The following is an 18,070-nucleotide window of genomic DNA, read 5'->3' as shown; positions in this document are numbered from 1 at the left end:
CTAAACAATGACCAAAGCAAGCGTATAAAATAAAGAGCCACCCCACTTAAGGTCGCTGTGAGGGAGAATCGATCCTTGAAGTCAAATTACCTTATTGAATTAGTTTCAAAAAACAGTTTATTAGGCAACAGGTTCTAGCTTTTCTTTTTCATTTCTCCACCCAATCATAATGCATTCGCCAATCAATTAACTGTTTACTATTTTACATAAAAATTTTACGGATTAAGCACACTTGATTTACTACATAAGAAAAAATTATGACTAGTTACGAAAAATCAAACAGAAACCAATGTCAATGGTATATTGTATGAAATGGTTGACACGAAACCGAAAGAAAGCTACAACTGAGTGGATTGATTTGATCCCAATTTGAATTACACTCGAAAAGGAGGAACAAAACTTTTGGCAGCGGTCGTATAAAAGCAACTAATGAATTACATCCAAAACACGTGACCTGTAAAGATTGCAATTATTTAAGGGCAGCTTCTACTGCAATTTCAGCCTAAAAATTTGGTAATTTCCTTGTTTAATGGCACAAAGGATACTGGAGATGACATAATCTGCACAGGCTTGGCATGTTAAGATGCAATACTTTCTTCCTTTGTCAGGTCTTCCAAATTTACACTCACTTGTAAGCCCATATTTAACAGACTAGATACCATGGCAGGAATATCAGATTTCAGAGCCATAGCTAATGCCTAATCAGAAGAAGAGAACAAAAATAAAAAAGAACTGTAAACGTTCAAACCACTCAAAGACATAATTAGCCTCAACTTCTCAAAAATAAATGGCATATACATATGGTTAGAAACATACCTTTCTGTCTTCATCCTTTTGATGCTTTATCACATCCAAAGGCCACTCATTTACCAACTTCTGAAGTTCAATCGTGATACCCAACTTCTTTGCATCAGGTAAAGTCTGCCACCCATAAAGTAAATTAAAATAATCCCTCCATAATATTATATAAATTATGACTCCCAACTAATCTATTTTCCTCTTCAACTTCAAGGTAACATTTTACTTCTAATAAATTCTATGGTTAGTTCGTCTTAGATCTAGCAAGCAGGTAAGTTAAATCAAAATTATTTGACATCTTCAAGGGATAATCAAAAGATTTGGAGTTTATTGCATGGTGACACAAGTCAAACTATAGTTTAGCAAGATTTCAACCCAAGGATACACATTAATGAGAGCAAAAATTTAAATATAACCCATTTCAAGTTTTTTTAAAATGGTCCTTTTGTGTTTTGGATTCAGGGGAGAAGTTATTTGCAAATTCCATACAACAGAAGCCACGTAAAAGGCACTGGCTTTACCTGATTAAGGATTTGAATCATACCAGCAGCGTTGTGGGGCTTATGTTCAAGCAGAAATCCCTGCAGATGAAAAAATTTACAGAAAGAAAGATTGCTACTTAAAAAAAAAGTTCATATTGAAATAAGGAGCAACAGTCGATGATTCAAAATTAATTACCTTAGCACAAGAAAACCCAGACACAAGACTATGCTGGTTCGTCGACTCAGATCTCAACTTCTCAATTTGCCATAGTGACTCAGTGTCTCCTATAAAAACGAAAGTTGTAAAACTTTACAAACAAGAACTTAAGCCTAATGCAAGAGAGAAAGTATCCATTCAGACGAAAGCAACTCTATGACAAATTCTCAATCCAACAGAGATAGATTGGCCATGTTTTGGAAGTCACAAGAAATGAAAGGTATGCACATAAATACATCACCACATGCAGATGATATGTGCATGTGTCATAAGAAACACAAATCCAAGTATGTTAATGCCGTAAAGTACAAAATGGACCAGAAATCCACTACATGCAAATGATATGTTATAAGCAAGTAAGTCCCTACATCCAATGATATCCCAAATGGTAAAGTATAGGCACTGAGAAATAAAAATAAAAAATAAAAAACACCCAAGGAGGAAGGAAAATTCCTAGGTTAAACCACGACTGCCACCATAAAGTAGGCTTGTCTAACAAATATAAACAGATGAACACAAATTGAACTTTCAGGCAGTACAAAATTAAAAAGCATTGAGAACTTTAAAGACCTCTTTTGGCAGCAAATTCCATCCATGTATCAAACGTAGTTTTTCGCAGTTTTACTCCTGCCTTGACAAACCTCTTCGAATACTTACAGATCAACTCCCAGTCATCTGTATCGTAACAAATTCTGCAAAGTTCAATCCAAATATCATTATCCAAATCAATAAAACAATAAATAGAACATTTAGAAAAAGGCTACGGCCACCTTGGAGTTGCTCTAATGTAGAGCATGAATCACAGCCACACACACAAAGTGATAAATAATAAAAAACTCATTATAACTTTGATCTTATGGTTATAAAAGAGTGTTTTACCATAGAGCAGTTCCAACATAGCTGAACCCTTAGAAAAATCATTAACTTGATATAACTCAGAAACCAACATACCTGAAAACAATATCTGCAGTACCAGGTTGTAATGGTAAGTTGTTCCTCTTCACAAGTTTCATAATTTCCACCATTAGTAGAGCATCCTTGTGTTCTTTAGCATATGACTGCAGGTGAATAGAAACAATAAATATTTGCAAAAATGAAGCGGCAAAAGAATTGACCAACCTAATGGAAGACTCAGAAGCCACTGATACCAGTAAATGATGGGCCGATGCAACAGAAGGACTCAATCCATACACATTATGCTTCCACAAAGCCTTTTTTCCTGCAACAAGCAGAATCACATTCATTCATTGATTAGATGCTGCAAACTACATATCACCAAAAAATATCTATTAAAGAGTTTGGACATGTAAAGTTTCAGAGATCAAATGTCAAGAAGCAACAACTCTATCAAGTCTATCAAAGTTTTAATGAAACCAGCAACAGGAAAAATAACAGCATACCAAAGTCAAGGGCCCCTACACGAACACAAGCCTTGGTGACTTCTCGGCAAAGATTGCAATTAAAATTCTCATGAATGCGAAGGTTTGATAGCCTCTGTGATCGAAATGAAAGTTTAAAAAAAATAAATTAAGCAGAAATGAATTGAGAAAAGTATATTAGAAAAGAATTACGAACTAACAAATCTTCGAAGATTCTGCAAAATGTCGAACAGAAGTTTGATGTCGTCATGGTTTTTACAATTTTCAATCAATGACCACAACCAAGCATTTGGGGGCATTGTTCGTTTAACATTCACAGATTCCAACATTTTATCATACAACTCCTTCACAGTATCTGCATTCAACAGTGTAAAAACATAAATGTTTCAAAAATTCAATATCAAAGAATAGCCAAAAATAATTTTAAAAAAAATCAATCAAGAACCTGTGGGAGTGCTTGCATCACTACTCGTCTGAGACGAAAACCAGGCACTTGATCTCGTCATAGAATATATTTGCAGTAGAGGCGCTTCCGAACAATTTCCTTGGATCATCCCTGCAAAATTTAGTATCTTCAAAGCATTAAGACGACTCGTATAATCATGTAAAATTATAGAATAAAATAATGCATTTTCGATTTCATTTCTTTAAAATTGTTTTCGTAATAAATGGAAATTTAAAGTACCTGAGAAGATTGAAGGGGAAAAGAAAGTACTGCGAAGTTGCCATTGGTGACGAGGGCACGTGCTTGACGATGTGAAGACGGGATGATTTGAGCTTAACAGAGTCGACGACTTCAGAACCCTACTGAGTCGACGCGAATTTGAGAGAACTTGCATGGCTGAATCGTCCGAGTTGGAACTGAGTTGGTGTGGTGTTGAGCGCACTCACTCGGCGGGTCCCGGGAGAGGGGGGAAAAAACAGCTTCGAAGTTGCTGAACCAAGGGAAGTGATCAGGGTTTTAGGAAGAAGGGCAGCAGCGGCAGCAGCAGCAGTCCAGCAGTCCAAAATTGTTCGGGGGATCTTCATTTGTAAACTGGGTGGGTCAAGGTCGAATGTTAAGCCCGCCGGCCCAATTTTGTCATTTATAAGAGTTACTATTTAGCCCGCATTTTTATCTATTCAGGCCCATGTCATTGCACTTTTTTTATTAATTGAATAAGATGGATTTTATTTATTTAAAAAGAAAATATCTCATGGTCGACAATTTTCAACCCTTTTTGGTTATGAAAAATTACAAATTGAAGCATTGAGTTTTTCATGTGAATCATCGCTGCAAACATGCAGACAATTTTGCATGATGGAATTGATATTGAGAAAGGAATTATGTAGATTGGAAGCAAATTTTGAATGCCAAACTGTGGATAATCAATAACATAAAGGAAACTAATTTTTGGAAATGCCTTCAGCTGACAGAACTGTTGATGCATGATATAGTTTATAACAATGATTATATTTGTTCCCTTTTACTGTATATAAGTTTTACATCAACCTCAGAACCCATCAGCTGGGTTTGATTTGAACTCCATAAATTAGACGGAGGAAGAATGATCTGTAGAGTTTTCTGATGCACAAAATACAAATGCTTGGAGTCCTTTCGAACCATAGATGCAATTATACAGGCATCAATTTAGTATCAGACTAACAATTTTTTACTACCCAATCACAAATCTCCCTTTCTGCTATATGCTCAGGGTGCAAGCTTTTGAAGCGGCTGACAGAATACAATTTGTGGAAAGCAGCAACCATGTTACTGAGGCAGAACTGGAGGTGCAATTGAGCGGGTATTGTAGGATTTGCAGTGACTACATTTTTGCCCAATTATATGGAAGTAAACCTCAGTTGTGTCATTGCAGTCATTGCATAGGATCCAAACCTGCAAATTACACTTGCTTCTTACATGTCTTCTAACAGATTATGCTTAAAAATAGTAAATACAGTGACAGATGTAATATATTAAAAAAGAAATAGGCTATCATTTCTACATGATGCTTCCAAAGGAAACGAGGTGAATCCCTCGTATCTAGAATCAAAGAGTCTATACTTTGCCTTATTATGTTGGTGTATTGTTCTTTGTGCCGTGAACACTCTGCAAGGATGTGATTACATTCAGCTTGCATACACATCAACTTAAGATCCGTTTGGGGCAGCTGCGCGGTGGCAGCGCAGCTGCCCCAAACAGGTCCTTATAACAAAACTAAATTTTTATCCAGGAGGTGGCTATTTAACTGCTGGAGCACCTTTGAATTTAGGAAGCTTGGGAAGACATACAGAGCATAAGATGAAAGAAACAGATACAGTGTGCCTGGATCATAAATATAAACAGGAACCTACCTTCTTGTGCCGGTAGTCCTCAGGCATCACAGTTGCTTCTATCTGAAAAAGGAGGGGAAAAAAATACTTGAATTCATCTGCAACTAGAATCAGTAAAATACTAAAAGGATAAGTGAAACGCGGCCAATTATCCATTGTAAAATTTCAGAGAATAAAAAGAATGTACACAATTATTTTTAATTGTTGCACCCATCCTCAATCCAGTGAAGCTTAAATTGAATAAACTCACCTCCTCATCTATTCTCTTCCAGGTCCTGGACATGTCAATCACAGACTTGGAGCATATGGGACAACAGTATCTGCTTGGTGAGGCAATTCAAGTTAGGAACCAAATACAGACACTTGAGAATTAACTAGGAACTCTTTGTCACTTACTTATCACGCTTTATCATCTCATGGTAACATTCACAATGCATGGTGTGCCCACATTTCATAACAGTAGTGTTCCTGAGTGAGTCAAATAGGTACTACAGGAACATATAGTGCGAGCGTCAGGATATAGCACACTCTTCAAATTCTGAGAACGGTTAAAAGTAATCACAAAGCAAACCTCATAACAAATGGGGCAGTGGTGGTGCATGGAATTCTCTATACACAAATGATTATTGCGCAAACTAGTGGAATAGCAAGACCCTGAAAACTTAAAAATCATCATTAATTTATGTATATGCATAGGATAAACTTAGTATAGAAGAAAAGCTATTGCAAAAATTAATGAAGGTAAATTGAGGCAAATGCAAGAAAAAATTCCATTTGAGAGGAAGACCATTATTTTAAAAGGCTGCTTTATCTATATCTCAATTCCATCAGGCAAATTTAAAAAATTGTTGGAACTGAGATCAGGTTGTGAGGCAGGATAGTACAAACAAACTCAACATGATTCCATAATAAATATTTCTGAAGTCAAAGGAAGAAAAAAAAGTACTGAATAAGAACAGCAAGCTTGATCTGAAAATCTAGAATATCCTTAAGCTATAACACCAGAAAAATAAAAAGAGAAGAAGACAATGAAAAAGAAATCACATAGAACATCCATAGATCATAATTCATCAAAAAGCAATTAACATCCGTAGACACTGTTTCATCAGTTGGATAAAGAAAAGACAACCTAGAACTTCTCTTTTGTCATATATGATTACGAATTTTGCAGTTAGTTCTAGGTAAAAGCTTTATCATGAAGAAGTGCATACCACATCTCTTGCAGTGAAAATAATTCTCACGACCTCCGATTCTGTAACCAATATTGTAAGTCAGGATAATGATAAAACTAACAAGACATAAGGAAGGCAAGCCATCAGTCAAACTTGCTCACAGACCTGCAGATCCCACAATCGTCACAATGAAACTGGCCCTTCTCAATCTGCAATTAGTGCAGACCAAAGTTAACATTACTAGAGGGGAAAATTGTATTAATAGGAAAAAAAAAAGGGGATAATGCACCAATCATTGAATGTGGTCTAATTTGTCCAAGATGAAAGTAACTGATCAACAGAACTAAGGGAGCAATATTTCCCAAATATTTGCATATTTTACTCTATCATAAGAATAATATGAGAGAGCATACTTACATCATCATCGTAGAATTTGCAGATGTCACAGAAATATTCCCCCATATTGACGCCACAGTTAGTACAAACTTGAGCAACCTGGGATGTAAGTGGATTCAATTAAAAATCGAAGGAAACCAAACCAGCAATAAAAATTCCAAACAAAAATATTGAAACATAAAAAATACCGGCTGCTCGGTGTCACAAACAGAACAAATAACCTGTAACACCATCAAAATCCATACATCTTGTTATCACTGATTCAAGTACACAGGAACTGAAACAAAAATATCGATAAGCGAAGAGAGATCATACTTGTTTGACATCTTGGCGCACTAATTCGTGCCGATCGTAAGGGTTTCTTAACATGCTCTGATGATCCAAAGAAAGGGAAAATAACAAACATCCGGATCAGATATACTAAGTGAAGCTGCTCAACATGCTCAAATGAATCAAAGAAAGCCAAATAAATAAATCCCAGATCAGAAAAGGCTTCTCTTACCAATATTTCCAGCTACACAAACACATAGAGGTAAAAAGATAAAAATAAAAAATAAAAAACAACTTGGCCATCATTCTAAAAGAAACGAAAGAGAGAGAAAAAAAAAATTCCCAGATATGAAAAGAAAATGTAAATTTGCAAACGGTTGAAGCTAAAGAAATGAAAATAGAGGTAACAAATAACACAAGTGTACTGTAAATACCGCTGCCTCATTGTGACAATGGCGACAATCAAAGATCTCGTTGCAACAAGGAGCTCGAATCTTGCATCTCCTCCTATAATGCTTGCATCTATCAAAACCACGTAACAAATGAAAAAATTCAATCCTTTAGAAAAGCAAAAACAAACAAATAATGAAAATAGAGAAAAAAAAAAAAAATTGCCCACCCATAGCCCATCTTCCCAAAAGTAATACGTTCATTAGCTGAGCCTTCCATGGGGATCTGCAGAGCAAGCAAGGCAAAGCCAACGAAACGAAGAAGAAAGAGACTTTCCTGACTTGGGAAGATAGGTTAGTTGGTTCTAGTTTGTACCAACCCTCAAAGAGAAGATGGGTGTTTATTATAGGGATAAAAGTATCGAATAAACAAAGCTTCATCTTTGTAAAAGACAATCTTTTTTTTTATTATTATTATTCCGTCATTTTCCCATTTGGTTGGTTTCTTTATTTGGTTACAATTTTTATTGTTGTTCAAATAACACTATTTTAACTGAGGATTGGATGGATAAATCAATTCAAGTGGGGACTGATGAGTGATGGCGCCGTAATCTGAGCGAATAGAAATTCGGAGGGACCCAAAAGTAACGCAACAATTTCAAGGCAATGAACGGGTTCTCTCTGTGGCTTTTCAACAAACAGACTCCAAACACGATGCAATTTCGATGAATCCTCGATTGTTCGGAGAAAGGGAGATGAATCCAAAAATGGAATCTGAAAGCAAAATCATCGTGCTGAGATCAAGAAGGTGAAAATGTTGAAGGATTTGACTGTAATGGTGGTTTAGTTTTGATTATAACAAGTAGGGGTGGACATTTTTCGGTTCGGTTCGGTTCGGGCTCCGAACCGAATCAAATCGGAACCAAGTTCTTAAAAACTCAAATCAAACCGAACCGAATTTTAGAACCGAATAAAAACATTTCGGTTTGGTTCGATTCGCACATATACCTGTATTTTATAGTTTTGTTTGGACTATCTTTACTCCATAATTAATATATCTCTGGCAATTAAACTAAGATCATGTATCTTTTGATTTTTCCTTGTTGCAGGGTCAGATTTCGTTTGGTTACAACAACTATACACCAACACCTCCATAAAAATTCCGAAAGCAATGTACAATTTCACAAACATTTTCACAATATACAATTATACAACAACTCCTTTGACTTTACTTGTACAATTTCAGGCCGCCAGCAACCAACACCTCCACTTCCACAAACGCCTCCACAAATTCAAACACAATTTCAGACTGCCACAACATAAATTAAAAAAAATAACCTATAGCAGTGAAGATTAACCTGCAGCAGTGAGTGATGAGTGGCGGTTAGAGCAGTGAGGCCCGAAGACGAGCGGCGTGAAACCGTGAGCGTGAGCGTGAGGGAACGAGGGCTTTGACAGCGTCACCACGCTTGAAGACCGTGAGCGTAAGGGACTGAGGGCTTTGAGCCTTCGACTGTGAGCGTGAGGGACCGCGGGACCGAGGCACCGAGCTACTAAACGCTTGAAACCGTGAGGGACCGACGGCTTTGACGGCGTCACCACGCTTGAAGAGATGCGCCACCGCTGACCGTGATGCAAGGGACCCAGGAGAGGCCACGAGTCACCGATCCGACGAGGGAGAGAGCTGGATTTTGGACTTTAGGTTTAGGAATTAGGGTTACGAAATTAGGAATTAGAAAAAGAGAATTTGTGATTTAGCATTTTTTATTTTTTATTTTGAATTTTGATTAAATTAATTTGTAAATAATTGGACTGAACCGATCGGTTCTTCGGTAAACCGAACCGAATGTAAACCAATTGGTTCTTGAAATTTCAAACCATTCAGTTTTTTACCTTAGAACTGAACCGAACCAAATTAAATTTTTTCGGTTCGATTCGGTAAAAACCGAACCGTTTGCCCAGCCATAATAACAAGTTAACAATACAACTATTTCACAGGTAAATTTTTGTTTTACTTTCTAAAAACGTCAACTAATTAACCGCGATAATCTTAAGGAAAAGGACAAAAATTTCCCGTGCTTTGATTTGGTAAAATTGTCTCTTTTCTAACATACAACTCTTTTGTTTTTTAATAATTATGTCTAAAATAAGGGAATAAATACAGTTGGATCATTATAATAAAATCAAATAATTATTCAAAAAAAAAGTATCTATAACTATTTGTATAAACAATAAAGCCTCGCCAACCATTTCGTCATTTTATATAAGTGTGGTTGTTATTTTGCCATGATTTAAAAATCCTGTAATACTACTACCAACCCATTTTACCACGTGTTAAATATATTTAATTTATTACTTCACGAGTATATAATTGCATTTTAGGAGTTACCTTTTCTCTATCTCAAGTCTCAACCTTTAACTCAAAAAAAAAAAACATCTCAACCTCAGCTTAACCCACCGACTGTTATAAGCTAACAATAGATACCAGCAAGGGTAAATGTGATCACTTTTATTTTTATGAAAATATATCAAAATACGGGTAAAATTATGGTATCATAGTGGTACCATATCACAACTGGATCCAGTTATTAAATTCAATTCTGGTGACTACTGTAAGTTGGATCCAATAATTAAATTCAATTGTGGTATGATACCACTGTGATATGGTACCATTGAATCCAGCCTATAGTAGTCATCAGAATTGAATCTAATGGCTAGATCCAGTTGTGGTATGGTACTATTGGATTCAGCCTACAGTAGTCACCATAATTAAATTTAATGGTTGGATCCAATTGTGGTATGGTACCACTGTGGTACCATAGTTACCCAATAAATATATATACTTATAAAAAAACAAAAGGCTGTGTCTAAAGTTTATATGCGATCGGAAATGTTCCTTTCTTGTTCATTTCTATTTTACAATTTCTAGGAGGTGCAGAACGATTGCTTGACTGCAAGAAATTCTTTAAAGTACCCAGCTCTCGGGTTCCGTGCACTTAGATGAAAGTTAGATTGAGCGGTCCTGATATACAAACAAAGATCAAGCGGCAGCAATAGCCTTAAATATAACACATTTATTTACGAAACCATTATTAGATCTATTGACTAAGTGTTGCTTTACCGCAAGTTGGCTTATCGATCTACCACATACAAGTGATATATAGCAAGTTGCTCATTCATGCATATCTTGATTCTTGAGTTAATCTCAAGCTTTCAATTTTTATATATTAAGATATGTGTTTGGTTAACATGAAAAGGATACAAATTTTAAGATCTATAACTCATTTATCTTTTTTTTTCTTTTAAATTTTTTGTATCAAGGGAGTTTTTGAATATTATGAAAAAAAAGTAGGGGTTAAATAGTATTATTGATTTTAGTAAGGACAAATTGAAAATCTCCCAATTATAAATAGTAATAATAATAGCAGAAATAAAAACAATAATGGTGGCTGGGGAAAGATTTGATGAATTTGTACATGTGGAGCTAATTTATGATTACAACTTGAATCTCAAAGTAGAAAAATATTTAATGGGAAGAGTTTTAGCGTGTATAGGTTGTGTGTGATTTGCTGCATTTCTATTCAATTGTGGGTTGGTGTGTGTTGAAAAAAAAGCTAATGAATTCACACCTAACCTTGCTGACATTAAACATTTTTTTGACATTCGTTTTCTTTTATTCGGTTAAACACAACACATTTTTTTATATTAAATTTAGGAGTATTTTTATAATTATAATTTTTTTATTTTTTAAAGTTTTTGCAAAATAAAATAATTTTTTAATTTATTTAAGGGTAAAATTGTCATTTCATTTAAATTATTTAACGATGTTAGTTAAAAAGTGACTAGTTGATATAAATTTAAAAAAAAATAGTACAGATAATATATTAAAATTTTTTAATAGTTGGATGAACATAAAATAAAAAAGAGATGGTGCAGTGATAATTTTTTTTATTTTTTTATATTATTAAGAATATATGGGATGAGAGAAGTTCATTCTTATCAATCCACCTCAACAGATCGATCAGAGCACATGCACTGATGCACGTCCCTTATCATCATGCATGCCCAATGCCCCAACAGTAGATGTACTTTTTGTCTTCTTCATTTTGAAAATATTTTTACAGCAATGGCCGAACATAACAGAAATTAATGGAACATAACATAACGAAGCTCGCAAGTTCAATTAATTGAATTGGAGCAAGTCATGTTCCAAACCATTCATCGAAAAAAGGTTCCAATAAAAGTTGAAACAAAGAACTTAAGAAATAATTAACCACACGACAAACTCATTCGGTCATGGTTCAAACCCTCACAAAAATATCATGAGAATTTAATTCATTCTTTAAATTCAAGTGAAAACAGTATTCTCCCTTTCAAAATATAAGTGGAATTGACGTCTTTTAATATTGGAAAATGTTAAAATTTAAACAATACTGTATAAGATTTAATATTAACTAATTACATTACTTATTTGATTATAGTTATCAGTTGTAATTTTATATAATATGAATTGTAATATGAGCAATAGTTTCATGTAATTAAAAAAAAAACTCAATAAGTAGTTGTTATTGTGCATGTGCTTCATATTTTTGAAAAATGTTCGTTAATAATATTATGTTAGCCACCAACAGTTTTACTTTCAAAATCTGTGCTAATGTTTATTCATGTTTCAATTGTCAGATTTGCCTATTTTAAAAAGACCGAGAATCAACTTTCGTTCCAAAAAAAAAAATATCGAATATGATTAATTTTGTCAAACAAAAAGAGATTTGAATCATTTTCCTTAAAATCATCAATTTAGCAGTGATCTATTCAGTTTGCTTCACAACTGCCTAATTAATTATATTCAGTTTTATAATCTAAATGAGGCTTTCAACGGAAACTGAAAAGTGAACCAAATTTAGGCAAATGTCACCAGCAGCCAGCACAAGATCTTGCTACAGAGTCTAAAAATGCATCCCTTCAGTTACCAATCAGTTTAATCAACCCATATCAATTATCAACCTTCAGAACATAACAGAAAAAACTGTTTACTTAATTATCAAGAAAAATGTACAAGTATATCAAATCAAGCCCATGCAGCAATGCCGGCTTTTATCAAAGACGTAATAATTTAATTCTTTTTCATCTACCAAAATTCACAGAAATGGGTTGTGGAGAATCAAAACATGATGTTGCAAGTGGGAACACAATCACCAGGAAGAAATCGGATGCTGGTGAGCAATCAAAGAAGAGCAAAGACATCGAAAATGCCTCATTATTGGCGCAACAACAAGGAAAAGAAGGGGATCAAAATGTCAAGCATAATAACAATGAAGCAAATGGAGACCTAGTACCTGTGGCGGCTGATCATCATATAAAGGATATAGCCGAAAACACAGAAGCAAAGGAAGGAGATAGCCATGGTAATAACAAGGAAAAGGAGAGATTGATAGCGAAAGAGTCACCAAATCGATTTTTTTCATCGAGGAAAGAAGAGGAATCCATTGATGGAATTGAGGGAAGGTCTGAGAAGTCTGAGTATGACTCTCCGCGCCCTGAAGTGGGAAAGGAGAGCTTGTTCAATGACAAAGAGAAAGTTGACGATGTTAATGCTGTAACGGAAGAGAAAAAATTGGCTCAAGAAACAATACCAGAAGCCAAAAATGGTTTGTGATCACCTAAATTAACTGAACTAATAATATTGCATCATGCATGTGTGCTTTCGATAATTCAATTTGCTGATACATGGTACAGCAGAGGGTGCAAGTGAGAAGAAGGAAGAGAACTTGACCAAGGAAACAGAGAATGAAAAAGAAAAAGCACCAGCTGTTAAAGCGGAGGTTTCAGTTTCAGCCGCAGCTGCTAATGCAGATAAGAACCTTGATAATGCTGAAAAGGTATTTAAAGTTTCCGAAGCAGTTCTGCATGCACTTTAGTTTTTCAGACAGAAACTTAAAAGGGGTTCTGAATGTGCAGGCACAAGAACAATCGGCTGCTTCACCAAGTGGGCATTTGAAGACTGTTTGAAGGGGAAAGTTGTCTGCAGAATATTTCTTGTTCATCAAGTGTACTCTTAGTCCTCCGTTTAATGTATCAATGATAAAACTATATAATGCAGCAGCTGCAATACTCTAACGTCAACAACTTGTTTTTCATTACATATAGCTGAGTTAATTTCTCAAGTAACGGAATTACATTTTTGTTGTACCACCGCTGCTTCAACCATTTAGAGTTTCATTGTGGCTTCCTATTCCCAGCTATCTTAGACGATATTACGACCTATTTCACTGAAAACTTCTAAATTTTTTCATGGAGGTGTTAAAGGACTTAAAAGAAATAGAAAAAAAAAAATAATATTAGAGTTCCAAAGGGAAAACCATAATATAAAAAACTTTTAAATTCCTATCAAAACCACCCAGAAAACGAGACTTTAATATCCAGAGGAACAAGTTGTGACTTGACACAAGGTTCAACGTTCTTATTCGACAAAAAAAGATTTGAGATTCCAACAGCGTGGTTTAGATATAATAGTAACAAGTGCAAGTCTCCCATGAAAGCACAAAATAATTCCTAAAAGAACTGCCCATTATTCATGGGCACTTAACAGAAGGCGAAACTTCATTTTCCCTGGAATGTGGGATGCTACCATAACATGATATCAAAAGTATAACAAAACCAGACTATCCCGGAAAACAAGAATGATAGACTACTTCAGATTTGGAACTTGCATTTTTAATACATTGAAAGACCACACCAGCTTTCCTGCTATAGTGGAAGGTATGGGTACACATATTAACAAGGATAATGAATATACACATTGAATAGCTATGTACACACAGATTCCTTCAGAACCCAACGCTGATCCAATAATATTAATAAAGTACACCTCTGACAGGAAAGGAAGGAAAACACTTGTTTTCGGTGAAAATCCAGAACTAACCTCTTGGCTATTACCAAAAGAGTTCACAAGCTGACCCAAACAAGATACTAGAAATGGTTGCCTGCAGCATCTGAATCTGTCCTCAATTTCAAAATAGAAGCGGCAGGCGGCCTGGACAAAATAAAATTTCCTTTGAGATCAGTTTTTCCGTACTCTGCCACACGAGGATCCATTACGATTCGACATGGTGTCCATTCATTGCACCCCATCCGAACACCAAAGTAAACCAAATGATCTGAAACGCTGTTTCCAGTCACAGACCTGCATAAGAAAGGTCAAAAGAGTTCACAGCAGTTTGTCAAACACCGTGGTTCTTTCAATCTTGAAAAAGAGAAATGGGTGAAACTCCTGAATTTTCAATTCATTTCAAATATCAAAATTCCAAATCAATTAAAATATCAGACACAAGGGCTTACCTGCTGCATGATGGGTCTTCACCTGAACCATCACAAATCTTTTCAACTTCATATATTAAGCTTCCCAGTCCAATGTGATATAACCAGACCTGAAAGTAAGAAGAAGGTTTTAGACCATTATATAAAGAATAACAAAGAAGAAACTTTCAAAAGCCAAATACAAAATAGAAATTAACATGATTCTTGACTCTCATACAAAGATGTTATCTTGAATGGACTAAGGAGCAAGCGTAGGATATCGGTCTATTTCTACAGAGCATAACAGTCTATTCCATCCACAGACTCAAAGGGAATGCTAGATGCAACAGTCAATCCCTAAAACTGCAACTAAAGTTCACAACTAATTTAAGTTTTATTCATAGGTAATATAACTCAGCAGACCATTACCTCTCTTGGGAAGTGGTGGTATGTCTTCTGGGGGAAATAGGAATAGTACGGAGGCAGATGAGGCACGATGTCATGATCATTTGTCACTCGAAATGTATTTGGGACAAGTTGGGTATAGTAGGATGCAAATGCTGCATTGCCAATACGAGGTTGTCCAAAAGTCATAACCTGAACATTCTGGATTCCCAGATTAACCTGCAAATAAAGAAATGTTACTTCAACACAACTTGAACAAATACACAAATAACCAAGGACAAAAAATTTTCCAAAAGATCAAGTGCAAGACACTGTTTAGTTCAAATCTATCAGCAATCACTGGAATCTGCATCCTCACAACAATATGGGAGTTAAATCTTCTAAATCTTACAAAGCCACAAAACAATGCATAATTTCAATGGTGTCAGAAAAGCTTATTAGTAATTACGGTGAGATCAAGTCCACAAAAGGCAGCCATAGCCCCTCCCATTGAATGCCCTGTCACCATAATGTTAAGGTCTCCATAAAAGTCTTTTGCTCTTTCAACAGCATTTATAATTGCTGGGCGAATGGTCGTGTTGTGGTAAGCACTATAAAATCCATGGTGCACCTAGACAATGCAAAAGATCAGCATGCATTAACTCAAATCAATAATCATCAATTAGCTGCATGAATCATTTTCCTACATTGCCCTCCATCAAGGCCATATATCAATTTATTGGCACCCACATAAAACATAGAAACATCATGATAACATTGAGCCAATACGCACCATTGCATCAGACATGCCAGGGTAGTTTATATCAAGTTGTTTCCAGAATAAGTCTTCAATCCAGTTCTGTATGCTGCAAATATGAAAGTTGTAAGTAAATTCAGTTGGATTTATCAACAGAAACTAAAGAATGAAAAAAAAAAAAATTACACCTGTGTTCCTGAGTTCCCCTAAAGGCAATAACAATAGCATTGAGATCCTTTGCCACCCCAAGAAATCCCTATCAATTAACAGTCACGGTGACATCAGAACAGAAACTAGAAGAGAAAATATAAATGAAATATGCCCAGAGGGATCAATGCTATTGCTAAATGTCCAACCAGGCTGAAAAAATTCACCTGTAAACAGTGCTGGACATCAACAACCAACTCTATAATTTCAAAGCCCTGTTTTCATTTAAAATTGCATTAGAATAATTTATTTCGAGCACAGACCTACTTAAACACAGAAGTCACAAATAATATACAAACCAAGTACCTTGGTTAGACCATCACATCTTGAGCACGTCCATGTAAAAAGTTCAGTCAAATCTGACATATAAACCTGCACGAGCAAAGTTTGCTTCATTCACCAACATAAGGTTACCTCATTACAAGTGTCTTTGTCTTATACCAAAATCTTGGCATTGCGCTTAAGAACATGAATCAAGCCTGACACCAGCTAAGTTTGATGGTAATGTCTTAAAGCAAAAATGAAATACTAACACACAGATCAACTAAAGATCCCTCTTTTGAAACCAAGTTAACAAGTTATTTGAACAGATCAATTTATTGGAATTAAACAACCAGAACAAGCAGACAAGGGGTTCAGTTGGCTCTTCAATACCCCAGCTTAAAATTCTACAGATGACTTAACTAGAAAGTCCTCCCCATATTGAAACAGATCCTATAGGTCCAGAATCCCACAATAATTGCATTCAACATCAATGTCATCAGCGGAGAAAAGGGAACTTACCGCAGAGGCATATTCCACTAATATTGTGGCAAGAGTATGATTATAAACCTGGGGACTATGATGGCGTTTAACCCTAAGTTCTGCAACAAACGGGAACAAAACATTGTTTTAATGATATGCAAGAATTTGACCCTAGCAACTCAAGCTACAAATAAGCCCAATAAGGCAGCTAAGATCCCCAGTACATCAAAATATCCATCCCTCTCTCAAACATAAATGCAATGCAACCCAATAATTAATTAATTAATTAACAAGCCAATTAAAATAAATTAATTAATATCGATACCACTATGGTAGACCTAACCAGTTAAAACATAAAAAAGAAAATTGAAGAAAACTTTAATTAATGAGTTTAATAATTACCTCTAGCACAAGAGAATGTGAAAAGACACATAAACACCAACAATATTAACCATTTTTTCTGCCCCATGATCTGGAAGAACAATCAATTAATTGATTAATAACATACAAAATAATGAAGGAATGTATCAATTCAAAATTTCACAATAACCCGCAATTCGGACCTGGTGGTGTCCAATTCGGAGCTCCAGCTACAATCGTACAACGACAAAGCTCGGTGTTGATTGTGACCGTCGATTAAGGATTTTTATTTTATTTTCTTAGTTGAAGAATCGACTCGGGATTTTGAGTTATGATCTTTTCGTCTGGTTGATATGGGAGAATAATAAAGGGGCTAAATAAGAATATTCATTTAGAGTGCAATATTGTGCATAATAAACGAATAAAATAATGCGGAGGAAATTGAAAATAAACACGAACACGAATTTATTATCTCGTTGTCTGGCCTTTCTGGTTTTTCAAAAAGTCTGATTTACCCTCGATTAAGCATTGTTTTTCAAACGTAAATTTGAATTTTCTGGGCTGTGTGGATGGTATTATGGTAATTTAATTGAGGGCGGCGTTCTTTAACTGCATGTGCTGATTTGATTATTAGAATTTTGGATAGGATTGGACATTGTGGATGATTTTGCACGCAGTCTGCACGTGTTTATTGACCGAACACAATAATACCCAGCCCATGGCGCCAAAGCTTCGCATTTTGGGCTTCGACTTGGTCCACCCCCAGGTTTTTCAAAATGTAACACCATTAAGGAGAAGAGTGAACGCTATTCAGACGGCAAAAGCTGTGATTTTAATACAGACAAAAACAAAACAAAACAACTGGTTGGATTTTTTTCGAAAATGTCTATGTATACTCATATTACA

General features: G+C 35.4%; 3 protein-coding genes and 1 non-coding gene across 10 annotated transcripts; 1 reads left to right on the top strand and 3 right to left on the bottom strand.

Annotated features, from left to right (window-relative positions):
- Window positions 1–329: 329 nt before the first annotated feature.
- Window positions 330–3,882, bottom strand: LOC102628949 (uncharacterized). Its single transcript, XM_006489062.4, has 11 exons — window positions 3,562–3,882; window positions 3,322–3,432; window positions 3,077–3,231; window positions 2,898–2,991; window positions 2,646–2,716; window positions 2,449–2,555; window positions 2,068–2,189; window positions 1,477–1,565; window positions 1,320–1,379; window positions 817–921; window positions 330–698 (listed from the first exon to the last, which is right to left on the bottom strand). Exons 1-11 carry the CDS (start codon window positions 3,713–3,715, stop codon window positions 579–581), a joined length of 1,188 nt encoding a protein of 395 aa, XP_006489125.1. The 5' UTR covers window positions 3,716–3,882; the 3' UTR covers window positions 330–578.
- A 428-nt stretch (window positions 3,883–4,310) lies between these two features.
- LOC102629227 (E3 ubiquitin-protein ligase MIEL1) lies at window positions 4,311–7,843 on the bottom strand. Of its 2 annotated transcripts, none has more exons than XM_006489063.4 (12): window positions 7,647–7,841; window positions 7,462–7,549; window positions 7,073–7,129; window positions 6,946–6,978; window positions 6,779–6,856; window positions 6,527–6,570; window positions 6,401–6,441; window positions 5,761–5,843; window positions 5,586–5,677; window positions 5,440–5,509; window positions 5,211–5,252; window positions 4,311–4,752 (listed from the first exon to the last, which is right to left on the bottom strand). In XM_006489063.4, exons 1-12 carry the CDS (start codon window positions 7,694–7,696, stop codon window positions 4,627–4,629), a joined length of 804 nt encoding a protein of 267 aa, XP_006489126.1. In that variant the 5' UTR covers window positions 7,697–7,841; the 3' UTR covers window positions 4,311–4,626. The 2 variants fall into 2 exon arrangements, with proteins under 2 accessions (XP_006489126.1, XP_052293312.1); XM_052437352.1 differs by having other exon boundaries at window positions 4,646–4,752; window positions 5,211–5,293; window positions 7,647–7,843.
- Window positions 7,844–12,811: 4,968 nt separating this feature from the next.
- On the top strand, window positions 12,812–13,558 carry LOC112495596 (uncharacterized). Of its 2 annotated transcripts, none has more exons than XR_008054691.1 (3): window positions 12,812–13,064; window positions 13,153–13,295; window positions 13,375–13,558. It is a non-coding gene; the product is annotated as an uncharacterized LOC112495596 (transcript). The 2 variants fall into 2 exon arrangements; XR_008054684.1 differs by having other exon boundaries at window positions 12,819–13,064; window positions 13,156–13,295.
- A 554-nt stretch (window positions 13,559–14,112) lies between these two features.
- On the bottom strand, window positions 14,113–17,598 carry LOC102629515 (lipase-like). 5 transcript variants are annotated; one of them, XM_025092120.2, is made up of 11 exons: window positions 17,355–17,597; window positions 17,207–17,276; window positions 16,844–16,923; window positions 16,367–16,432; window positions 16,228–16,275; window positions 16,042–16,109; window positions 15,890–15,962; window positions 15,566–15,727; window positions 15,142–15,336; window positions 14,755–14,843; window positions 14,113–14,599 (listed from the first exon to the last, which is right to left on the bottom strand). In XM_025092120.2, the coding sequence occupies exons 2-11, from the start codon at window positions 17,271–17,273 to the stop codon at window positions 14,386–14,388; spliced, it is 1,062 nt and encodes a 353-aa protein (XP_024947888.1). In that variant the 5' UTR covers window positions 17,274–17,276; window positions 17,355–17,597; the 3' UTR covers window positions 14,113–14,385. The 5 variants fall into 5 exon arrangements, with proteins under 5 accessions (XP_024947888.1, XP_006489128.1, XP_024947889.1 ...); XM_006489065.4 differs by having other exon boundaries at window positions 17,368–17,597; XM_025092121.2 differs by lacking the exon at window positions 16,228–16,275 and having other exon boundaries at window positions 17,368–17,598.
- Window positions 17,599–18,070: the final 472 nt, after the last annotated feature.

The sequence above is a fragment of the Citrus sinensis genome, chromosome 1, assembly GCF_022201045.2.
Source record: "Citrus sinensis cultivar Valencia sweet orange chromosome 1, DVS_A1.0, whole genome shotgun sequence".
Lineage (NCBI taxonomy): Eukaryota > Viridiplantae > Streptophyta > Magnoliopsida > Sapindales > Rutaceae > Citrus > Citrus sinensis.
Note: the sequence above shows the minus strand (reverse complement) of the source record. Positions and strands in the feature narration are given on the sequence as shown.

Coding starts and splice junctions, on each gene's coding strand:
- LOC102629227 (XM_006489063.4), bottom strand. CDS start 7,696: ATGGAAGGCTCAGCTAATGAACGTATTACTTTTGGGAAGATGGGCTAT. Junction 7,550..7,646: donor TTTGGGAAGATGGGCTATGG/GTGGGCAATTTT, acceptor TGGTTTTGATAG/ATGCAAGCATTATAGGAGGA. Junction 4,753..5,210: donor AGGACTACCGGCACAAGAAG/GTAGGTTCCTGT, acceptor TGTAATTTGCAG/GTTTGGATCCTATGCAATGA.
- LOC102629515 (XM_025092120.2), bottom strand. CDS start 17,273: ATGGGGCAGAAAAAATGGTTAATATTGTTGGTGTTTATGTGTCTTTTC. Junction 16,110..16,227: donor ATGTCCAGCACTGTTTACAG/GTGAATTTTTTC, acceptor GTTAATTGATAG/GGATTTCTTGGGGTGGCAAA. Junction 15,728..15,889: donor CTGGCATGTCTGATGCAATG/GTGCGTATTGGC, acceptor TGCATTGTCTAG/GTGCACCATGGATTTTATAG.
- LOC102628949 (XM_006489062.4), bottom strand. CDS start 3,715: ATGCAAGTTCTCTCAAATTCGCGTCGACTCAGTAGGGTTCTGAAGTCG. Junction 2,992..3,076: donor TGCAGAATCTTCGAAGATTT/GTTAGTTCGTAA, acceptor TTTCGATCACAG/AGGCTATCAAACCTTCGCAT. Junction 2,190..2,448: donor ACTGCAGATATTGTTTTCAG/GTATGTTGGTTT, acceptor TGAACTTTGCAG/AATTTGTTACGATACAGATG.